This window comes from Telmatherina bonti, assembly GCF_933228915.1.
Source record: "Telmatherina bonti genome assembly, chromosome: 13".
NCBI lineage: Eukaryota > Metazoa > Chordata > Actinopteri > Atheriniformes > Telmatherinidae > Telmatherina > Telmatherina bonti.
Window position 1 is genome coordinate 18,938,268 of NC_136611.1, and position 11,043 is coordinate 18,949,310.

An 11,043-nucleotide genomic window follows, 5' to 3' on the forward strand; every position below is an offset into this window, starting at 1 on the left:
GAATAAATATGATGCACTGAAATTGAAATATTTTATTGAATTCACATCAAACTGTTTCAAACAGGTTACAAGGGTGTATACATCCTTAATCCCAGATTTAGCCCAATTTTTAACTACTTGTGGGGAAAAAAACAGCCTGATTTATTCTTAGATTTTAAAGGCTGTCACTTCCAAGAGCTTAAAGAAAGCAGATGAGGATAGCTGAATGATAATGTTCACAGGATGTTAAAACAACAGCACCTCAAAGCTTTTCCTACAAGTGGTCACTCTTGAACCAAAATAGTCGAGTGTACAACAGGATGCAATTTAATAAAACAGAATGACATCAGTGAAATTTGCTCGGTGCATCCATGTTAAAAAGAAAAATACACAAGTCTTTTTGTTTACATGAAGACTTGCTGTGTAAACATAGTGTAACCAGCATGTTGGTCAGAAGTGCTTCAACACCTCTTTCTTTTCCCTTGAAATCACAATCTGAAAATCACCCCTTTAAGAAGAAAATGTTTCATGTTTTCAATAAGATACAGAAAAATGACAATAGAGATATCCCTAGTATGTACAAAATAAGCATGGAACTATTCAGGGAAAACTTTCCAGGACTGGAATTCTGCTAAATGTCTCGCGGATTATTGCTGGACTGGAACAATGTTGCACCTGGAAAGGAAAGCAAAAGACAACAACAACAGATTTGTGACTCAAACATACAATCTAATACAGAGAAACAACTAGCAATCATAAATCATGCAAAGTGGGTGTTCGAAATAGCGTATTTTACCTACACCACTGCATGGGAAATATAATTATTATTAAACTTATTCAGCTTTAGTTTTTTTCCCTAATTCAGTTATTTTCTTCTAGTCCACATGTGATTAAGGTTGTCTCCACTTTGCCCTTACCCCAGCAGACCCCTGCCTGACCATCGCTGTGGAGTCAGGCTCATCTGAACTTTCTGGCCAGTCCTGATCACAGTCACGCGTAAAGGTTTCTGTAAAAGAACAAGCCAAAGAAAAAAGCCCAATTTTTTTTTTTTAATCTTTGAAGTCCATATTTGCCCCCACCCCCCACAAACACATACACACACACAAATATATACTTATATATACACAGTGTGTAGTATTCCGAAGTAGTCAGATTGATAGTGTTTTGTTTCCTGTTATTCGTTAGAGGAATTATAAAATGGTGTACAACAGTGTTAAAGCGCAATTTCTACCTAAAGGTGAAACAAAAGCTCTTAGAAATTATGTATCAAATATCATATTGTCGGCTTTGAAGGGTTGAACAATAGAAACAGCGAAAATATCAGACAGCATAAATAAAGACAGCTCCGTGTCATGCTGAAAACAGGATCTGGCATGAAGTAAAATACAAAATGGAATAAGATGTGAAATTGATGATTACATCTGGCTGAAATCTCAGTATTACTAATATTAAAAAAAGCTTAATTAAAATAAATCTGCCACAAAATTGTAAACTTACTCCTTCACTATGTTGTACCACAGAAGCAATGTTCTGGAGGTTACGAAAGTTTCCCGTGTTCACAGAGCCAAACTCGATTACTTCATCACCAACTCTAAGGCCCTTTGAAAGAAACAAGCAGTTAGTTGATCAGAAAAAAAATAATTGTCCACCATTTTTTATTAGTCCTAACTTCAGATTAGTGTAATGGTTTATCCGGAACAACTATTAGATATAAAATCACAGTTCACATCACTCACAGCTCCACAGGCTGGAGAGCCTTCGGTCACAGCGTCCACCCGTGCAAAGGGAGGAGGCAAGGAGACCTGCTGCTCCATTGACTCCACCTGGGCCTCTGCCTCGTCCTGTTCTCTCTTGGCTTTCTCTCGAGCATGCAACTTGTGCAAGGCTTCTTCTATCTCCGCCATGATGGCCTTATGATCATTCTGCAGGCCTGGAAGACACAAGGAATGTTTTACATGTAAAACTACAGGCTATCAAATATCTTTAGATTTTTTTTTTTTTTTTTTTTAAAACAGATGCACTGATTTAGAGGGGAGACAGTTATGTTGTTAATTGCTCAATTGACAGAATATTAACTGGTGTCTGAAAAAGAAGAAAAATAAGATGGCAGGGGCGCTGCAGGTATCCCTCAAACCACTGGTGCTCATGGAAGGGTTTGCATAAGCTTGGAGAAAGGACTGAATCCAAAACAATGGGGGAAAAAGGCTGAGGAAGGCATAAGCCAATACGCATTGGTGTATTATTATGACTCTTGCCCATTTTTAATAAAGGCGTTTTATTCTATCCACTTTGAGTGCCTGGACCTGGATTTTTTCCCCCATTTTTTGGATTCCTTTCTCCATTAACTAGTGTCTATTGAAAAACTTCATTAGTGACGTGAAATATTTGTGAGATTGTGGCCGCTGGTTGGTCAAAGAATAAGTGATAAAAATGTCAAGCTGGAGTCAATTTTCTAAACATATAGTTAGAGAAAATGATGATATTGTGAAAAGTTAAGTTTGCTGATAATTGCAGCCCAGCCACCACCAACCAAATACTGTAACAGAAGTTGACACGATGCAAACAAGACTTCTGTTTTTATCTGGTCTCAGATAAAACACTAAAAGCACAGCTGCTTACATGAAATATTATGTCTTGCCGTCCTGATATGGTACAAATTAACATCTGCTCGAGGGTAACCCTCAGCGTCAACCAGGGGACCTTCAACTCCGACGCCCTGCTGTAAACAAGATAAATAAGTCATGTTTAGCTATAAGATATGAAAACTTGTAAGTTTTGCTGCCTACATCTGCACAACTTACGTCTTCTAAAACGTCATAGTAAGCTTTTATCTGCTCTTCAATTTCATCTTTCTTTTTTATGAGGCTTTTTACAGCTTCCATAGTTATTTCAGAAATCCCAGGACTGTTTCCTCCCGATGTCTTCATGTCTGCTGAGCATGAGTTTCCTACTATGACAAATCTACTTCCGGTTTAAGGGCTCTTCTTCTTCTTCGCTTCATAATAAGGCAGAGTAGTGTTGTACTGCCTCCCAACGGCCTTTAACCAACAAACATTTCCCAGCACTTTCCGTCATGTCTATTTAGGAATATCTGAAATTAGATAAAGTCTGGTTTTTGTATTTGTTGTCCTTGTCTACAGCTTTTTGGAGAATTTAGTTGCTTCCTAATAAAAAAAAAAAAAAGAGAGATAGTAAAGAGGTTGCAGTTGAGCTCAGGAAACTCCGACCAGGAAAGGCCGGAGGTCCAGGGCTCCTAAAAGACGGGACATGACAGCTCGTCGTTCCTCTCCAAAGGCTATTCAATATGAGCCTTAAGATGGGAAAAAAGTCCTGATTCTGTGTTATACGTCGTGTCTCATACCGGTGCCCAAAAAAGGGCGACCGGTGGAGATGAATGACTACAAACCTGTAGCTTTGACATCTCACATAATGAAGACCTTTGAGCGGCTCCTTATTTGTCGCATGAGAATTCAGGTTGCTGAGGATCTCGACCCTCTCCAGTTTGCCTACCAGAAACACTTAGGAGTTGAGGATGCAGTTCTTTACATGCTGCATAGGGCCTACGCCTATCTGGAAGTGCCTGATTCTTATGTCAGGATCATGTTCTTCGACTTCTCCAATTCTTTTAATACCATGAGGCCTCCCATACAGAAAGATAAACTTTTAGAGATGGGGGTGGCTCCCTCCCTGACATCCCGGATTATGGACTATCTAACATCCAGACCACAATATGTCAGGATGGAGAGAAGTGTTTCTGGAACTCTGGAGTACTCTGCATCATCTGCTGTTGTGACACGTGTGAGAGGTGGACAGGAAGGGGAGTACAGGGATCTGGTAGAGGCCTTCACAGACTGGACCAACAAGAACTGTCTTCTCCTGAGCACTTCCAAGACCAAAGAGATTGTGGTGGATTTCAGGAGATCTACATCACACAGAAAGCCAGTCTGTATCGATGGAGAGGAAATAGAGAATGTGAAGACCTACAGGTAGCTGGGGGTGGAATATCTTCATCACAGTTTGACAAACTAGAGGCCCCTAAAGAACATCTTTTCTAGGGCCCCCACAAAGCTAGAAACGGCCCTGCTGTTGAGGGCGCAGCATTACAAACAAGGACTGCAAACATCTGGACAAACTGGTCAGGAAGGTTAGTTCTGTCCTCGGCAGATGTCTAGACCCTTTCTGAGCTGGGGTGGAGCAGAGGATGGGGAGAAAAGTATTCAGGGTATTTTGGATAATGAAAAACATCCCCTCCATAGAGGAGGTGCTCTAGAGGAGCAGCTGCAGTGAGAGAATGATCTCTCTTTGATGCAGGACTGAGAGATTCAGAAGGTCCTTCAATCCAGCCGCAATTAGACTGTTTCATATTAATCTTTAATACAATCTTTTTTTTTTTTTTAAAGGAACTGTTGGAACACCTGGAATTTCCCCCTGGGGATGAATAAAGTATCTATCAATATTTTTCAGTAATATTTTTACAGGAGTACTATAATATTGTGTGATATTATACACTAATATAACAGTAAAAATCTAACAATAAAAAAAAACTTGAAAAATGCCACTTATGAAAAATAAAATATCATGAAAATACATTTCATCCATTAAAAATGTGAATGTATTACTACAAAACAATGTGGGACTTTAAAATACCTCATGCAATTGCTTCATTCTATACACTATCACTACAATTGCAAAATTAGGTAAAAGTCCTTGATCATTTGGTTTGCAGTCTTGATAAAGGTCACGATTATACAATGTCATACTTAAAGTATGAAGAGACAATTCTGATCCATAAAGACTGGAAAAAGATCCAGGCCCAGGCACTCAAAGTGGTTAGAAATAAAAGGCAATTACTAAAAATGGGCATTACTCTTGTCCATTTTCACCTAATATTGAATGGAAAGAAAACTGATAATTATGAATTTTACGAGCCTCAGGAATGAGCTATACAATACTTCCTGAGTGGAAAGATGGAGGACAAAATACTGAACTGGAAATGTAATACTAGATCTGTCAAAAAGACAGAGCAGAGCAGTTTCTATGGTTTGTGGAATTAGGTTACCTATCTATAAATCTGTGATACGCAGTGCAATATGTTTTACAGCAATCTGCTGGAGCAGCAGCAGCATCAGAGCCAATATTAAAAACATAAACCGGTAAGGAGGCTGGCTCTCTGCTGGGGGCAAGTCTAGAGCCCCTGGAGTTGATTGTGTTAATAAGAATGTGCGATAACACATACTAGACTACTCTGCACACCCTTTTTAAGACCATGACTATTAAACTGATTTTTTTAAATTATGATTTTTGTTTGAAATTCTTGAAATATCAATCAAGAACTGAAGTTCAGTGACAAATTTTTACTAAAATAATTTCTACATGAGCATTTCTAGAAGATATTCAGCCCTTTCATATTTAAATTTACACATTTTTGTGATCAACTTTAACAGAGAAATTATTTTTGATGTGTTCATCAATAAAAAAAACCAATGTTGACCACTTATGAAAAAAAACACCCAATTACTCATATACACCAATTCCTTTTATCAATACTATATTCAAGTGAGCGCTGAATTTACACACCTAGTATACTCATATTCCACAATGACTTAGTACTCGTTAAAAATTTGCAAAAAGGGATATTTTTCCACATATAACACAAAAACATCTTCCTTGATTACACAAATCAGTTTTAATACATTAGTGGATCCTAATAATGATGAAAAGGTAACACTTGGATTTTCTTCATAAACCTTTCAACAGTTACAAACAACTTTTCTATACAATCTCAGATGGAAGAATGTGTTACAAATAGTGCTGTAGCAAACTGTGAAGGCAACATATTTATAAGTTACATCCATTTGACACCCTCCCCTCATAGTGGTCAGTAACTGTAATTTCACATTTTTTTGTCCCATAATATTTCAAAGGTCAGGCACATTAGTACAGAAGATTACATGTTAAAAACTCCTTTAAAGTGTTATCTTTATGTGTTGTGTTCCCTGAGTGCTTAATGCTACTTCTGATTAAACTTAACTAAAATGGGTTGTTTTGAATGTGCTTGATACCCAAATATAAGTGCAAATAATTTCTATGAAATTCATTAAAACCTTACAAGTGTGTTGAAAGAATAAACACCAAAGTTTCCATCAGGAAGTTTTCCTTCATTCCCAGAGCTGAAATCATCTTTTTTCAGGGTCTGAACCATGTGCAAATATGTCACTCCAAAATAAATCTTGTCTTTGACCTGCTGCCTATTTGTTAGTGCTTATGTAAAGTACCACATTTGGAGGCTGTTTATAAAGCTAACAGTCTGTATATTGCGGACCTGGGTTCTGATCATTAAACAAAAGCACTGTCTGCTCTTTATCACCTCCTTGTTGAGATGCACCTTGAGCTGAAGGTGAAACTACCTGTACGCCTTCAGCTTGTAATGTTAGCTCCTTCTGTACTTGAGCAAACTGGGTTGTTGCATCATCTAGTTGTGAATGCACTGTTTGGACCCACTTCTGCAACTGTGCACTGAGAACATCTACTCCTTGATACAGCTTCTCTTGTCTGTCTTTTAGTTCTTCCAGTAGGTGTTGCGTATCACTGGCAACCTGCTGTCTCTTGGTTAACGCAGCTGGAGCGCGCTGACCCTGCATGTACCCAGCAAACTCTTCTGGACTCAGGTTGAGTGCTGGTCCGTCCAGCTTTTCAATGAAGGCTACTGCACAAGACTAAATGGGGGACAATTTATAGTCTTGAAATATCAACACACACACAAACACACACAATGTTTTAGTATATGTATGTTTCACCTTACCAGGTTAGTGAAGTAGTATCCGCTCTCTCCTGCCATGAGACTGTGGGGGAGCCCAAAACGAATCACATACTGCATGTTGGAGTGTAGGCGAGGTGGATTGGCCTTAAGCACAACATAAACAAGGGCTGACAGGAAGTCATCAGCATTAGCTGGCTCACTGTTGGAGGTAGAGAGGGCCTCAAAGACGTGCTGACTGCATTTGGACACACAGGCAAGCTTGTCCTGTGGGGCCCTTTTGGCATCCATTTCAATTATGGCTGTTAGGAAAAAAAATGGATATTTACAATATAAGGCACATCTCTAGCTCACGTGCTGATTTAACAGGTCTTAATACTAGAAAATTCCCATTTAAATGTAGGCAAAATTAGATTAGAAGATATCATGTTTGTCAACAAACAACTGCAAATAGTTGGTCTTCGTCTGTCCACACAAAAGGTGTCTACAAAATATGCTTTCCTGCACCTTAAAGTCACTATCAGCACAAATCTTTATAATAAAGCAAATAATCAAGGAATCATGTTTTACATTACCTGTAATAGCAGGCAAGAAGGGATCACCTGTTACCGGAGTTGTTTCATCGGGAAAAGGTACGCTCAGCATCTGTGGAGTGACCCAGTTTAAGGAGCTGCAAAGTAAAAACAGATGAGGCTTCAGGATAGAGGATTAAATTGTTGACTACATAAAACAGGATTTTCCTAATATGGCTATTGAGGGCCACTGGGTGATAGACATGATTTAAATTAAATGTATCTCCTCAACATTTTGTCTTCAAGTTCTTCACAAAACTGTTTATTACACCATAATCAGAGGAAAGTGACTGTTGAGGAGGGAAACATAAAATCGATAAGCTGACAAATGCTAAAAAATAGCTGACTTTCTGGTTATATTCAGTTTTTTAGTTTCATAAGGTTTCTGACGTTTCTTGAATCAAAATAAGAGCATTAATTTGTCAGTGTTGTGTGTTTATTCATTTATGACATGAAATATCAAATATGGGCTTGCACATGAAAATAAGGCCCCACCAAGAGCCCCTGTGTAATTTGAACTCCACTGACATTAGCGACTTGAATCAAAGTAAAAAATGACCGTATTCTTCTCTGGAGAACTAGGTCCTTCTGTTCATCATCACAGCTGTCATGGCAGAAAACCCATTTGTGCAGTCGTGTCATTATCAGCTTCTCCACATGTTCCATTATCTGAGTAACCTGGTCTTCATGAAAACCTGAAAACAAAAAAAATATTCAAATTAGTCTTTTAAAAAAATAAATAAATAATAATGTGTGTTTGATTTCATAATAAGCAAACAAGAATGTGCTGAAATGACATGTACTCACTTCTAAAATGTTCGGCAAAAGACTGGTAAAAGTCCTGCACAAGGTCTGACTGCTTCTGTACTGGAAGATCCTGGAAAGACGGTTTGAGTCAACCAACAGGATTTGAAGAAATGTGAAGTGTGAAAATGTATTTTGATAACTACATGATAAGCCTCCATAGTGTTGAGGAACGCTGTACAGCGAGACTGTAAACGCTGGGAGGAGGGATGCCGCAATATTTTCAGGAAGCCAGTAAAGTCTCCAGGGTCTAGGTTCTGGTAGGCTTTCAACATTTTTGCATGGCTTTCAGGAGACTCTAAAAGGTCAAACACAGGACATAATTTTCAGGAAAAGAAGCAGTTATATGACACAAGAAACAGCTATTCTTGATGGGAAATGTAAACATGGAGTCAGATTAAAACATCAAACTAGGTCAGTTAAATTGCAGACCTACCTTGAGGTTTTGGAGGCGATGAGCTGCCCCAGAAGAGTCTTCTCACTGTATTAATCCGACGACCCTTCTCAATGTTTTTCTTCTCCTCAAATTTGGAGAATGTGGGAAGTCCTCCATCATTGCTTGGTCTACAGGAAGTGATAGTATTAGAAATTAAACCTATACAAGTTTAAAAAGAAAGAAATTGAGCTGTCTATCTAATGTGCTGGTATAAATCTTCTATATTTAAGAGTACCTCATCGCACTGATAAATTTATGTGAGGTACCAAAAATGTCTATTAAGTCTACCTTGTATCTTGTGTTGGTGCTCCGGCTGGACGCGATTTCTCTCTCCAGCACTTGGAGCAGAAGCCTTGCCATGCAGGGTTTCCATAGTAGCCACAAGCGTCTTTGCAGAGTAGTTCCTCTTGAGAAACTCTGATTCCCCTTTGCTTATCTGTCCACATTGTAGAGTTCTTTTCCAACTAACCTTTAGGAGACAATAATAACATTTCAAACAATTACACCAAAAACTGCCAATAACCCAATGATTAGGTAAGTGACCATTTTGACACCTTTATATAAAGTTTGACATAAAATCTTGAATTACAGTTTGCAAAAGGGCAAAAAAACAGAATGAAAGAAACTTAACTTGATCTGGGAAAAAAAAGATGCTTGATCTCTTTGGACTGTGTTGAAAATAGACTGAAAACATCCCTTTACATCTGCTGCCAGTTTCTTGATCATTCAAGAAAAGCCAACTGTGGAGTTTATCATTATTAATAGCTACAGTTTATATTTAAAGAATATATAATTGAGTTTGTAAATATTACTGTACTGCACAGTTGCACAAAATAATGTCCTGTCAAAAACTAAACACTTTGTTTCATTTGCAAAACATTTAGTTTGAGATTTAATTACATTTAGAATTTTATGTGGATTTAAATTAATCATGTGGAAATCCATCTAAGAACTGAGAACACAGTGTGTACTTAGGTCTCCTTGTGATCATGAAGAGCAAAGTTTGTTCTGTGTTACTAGTTGTGCTAGACTTGCTATAAAGTTCAAAAGTATGTTTTAGCTTGTTAATAAGTCATGTACAGACTATGATCCACAACAATCCTACAATACAGATCATTAAAAAACGTAATCTTAAGCACCCTAAACGGTAAGACAATATGTAGCTACAAAAGAAGCTAAAATATTCCCTATTTAAACTAACTGAATTAGATTAAATTACGCAGTGGTTTCACATAAAGATAGGACAGACTGCTTCCAGGATATTTGACCAATCAACAAAATATAAGTGGTCACATGATAGCTGGGTTATCAATCTACTGACTGACACGAAGCAAAACTCAATACATGCGAGTTGGCTAATCTTAAACCGGAGCGGCTGACTGAAAGCCAAGAGGATTTGACAAAGAACCGCCGTGATGCAAATGCGGCTGATATATTGACTAAAAGTTAAGCGGTCGTTGAATCTTTAAACTAAACAAAATGTTTCATCTAATTAAATCTTTGTTCCTCACCTGTTCGTCAGTGGCCGGTTGAACTCATGACAGGCGTTGGTTTCCTATGTTAGCGTTTCTTCGCCCTCTGCCATAAACTCTTCACATTTAATGCAGTCAAAGCGGTAAACCTTCACATCACACGTGAAGACACGACGGAACAAAAAACACGAAACACTGATTGTAAAATATGTGACCAAAATGTTGAGAAGTAGTTGAGGCTGGTAGGTTGTGAGAAGTTCAGCGACTTCCTAACCCCCGTTTAAACGGAAGTACGTCATGGACAATCCTGCGATGTTGCAGCGACTTCCTGACAGAATCCACTCTTTAAAATAAAAGTGTCTTTGAGAGTGGTATTTATAACTTAACTCACTTTTATTTGCTTTTCCTTTTAATTTACCCCACAAAACGTACTTATCAGTGCAAACAACATCTTTTATTTTCTGCTCCACGAGTAACTTTCTAAAATATTAAATACGTTGCTGCCTTTAAATTTTTTTTAACCTTTGATGTAAAGATGGATAGATAGATAGATAGATAGATAGATAGATAGATAGATAGATAGATAGATAGATAGATAGATTGATTGATTGATTGATTGATTGATTGATTGACCTACAAAGACTCCCGTGAAGCTTAAAATTAGATAACTATAATTAGATAACTACACAATTAAACATGACCATTTTACGAACACATTTACATCGTAAAATATTAAAATGAGATTACTACACTTTAAAACTGTGGGATGTCTTACTAATAATATTCGGTGCGTGAATTATGCATTTGTTGCTCTCAAATTTTAAAAAGTAAAATAAAAATAAATTATCGTTAAATCAAACTAAAAGCTGTCATCAAGACAAATGTCGAAAAAATTTGGTTTGTTTTAAAGATCTTTTAATGTTCAAAGTCTAACCGGATTTTATTTTTACCTAATCACGTGGACATGTCTGTTTCTTTGTAACTAGGCAACGAAATGCTCCATGCAACAACGACCACAAGTGA

At 37.6% G+C, this 11,043-nt stretch overlaps 2 protein-coding genes across 2 annotated transcripts; both read right to left on the reverse strand.

Moving 5' to 3' along the window:
• Nucleotides 1-23: 23 nt before the first annotated feature.
• On the reverse strand, nucleotides 24-2,923 carry psmd9 (proteasome 26S subunit, non-ATPase 9). The gene is made up of 6 exons (XM_079251793.1): nucleotides 2,781-2,923; nucleotides 2,599-2,698; nucleotides 1,716-1,909; nucleotides 1,477-1,578; nucleotides 897-985; nucleotides 24-654 (listed from the first exon to the last, which is right to left on the reverse strand). Exons 1-6 carry the CDS (start codon nucleotides 2,904-2,906, stop codon nucleotides 627-629), a joined length of 639 nt encoding a protein of 212 aa, XP_079107919.1. The 5' UTR covers nucleotides 2,907-2,923; the 3' UTR covers nucleotides 24-626.
• A 2,675-nt stretch (nucleotides 2,924-5,598) lies between these two features.
• Nucleotides 5,599-10,282, reverse strand: LOC306763982 (rab5 GDP/GTP exchange factor-like). Its single transcript, XM_079250961.1, has 9 exons — nucleotides 10,060-10,282; nucleotides 8,837-9,017; nucleotides 8,549-8,676; nucleotides 8,259-8,410; nucleotides 8,116-8,185; nucleotides 7,868-8,003; nucleotides 7,312-7,406; nucleotides 6,782-7,038; nucleotides 5,599-6,695 (listed from the first exon to the last, which is right to left on the reverse strand). Exons 2-9 carry the CDS (start codon nucleotides 8,992-8,994, stop codon nucleotides 6,279-6,281), a joined length of 1,413 nt encoding a protein of 470 aa, XP_079107087.1. The 5' UTR covers nucleotides 8,995-9,017; nucleotides 10,060-10,282; the 3' UTR covers nucleotides 5,599-6,278.
• Nucleotides 10,283-11,043: the final 761 nt, after the last annotated feature.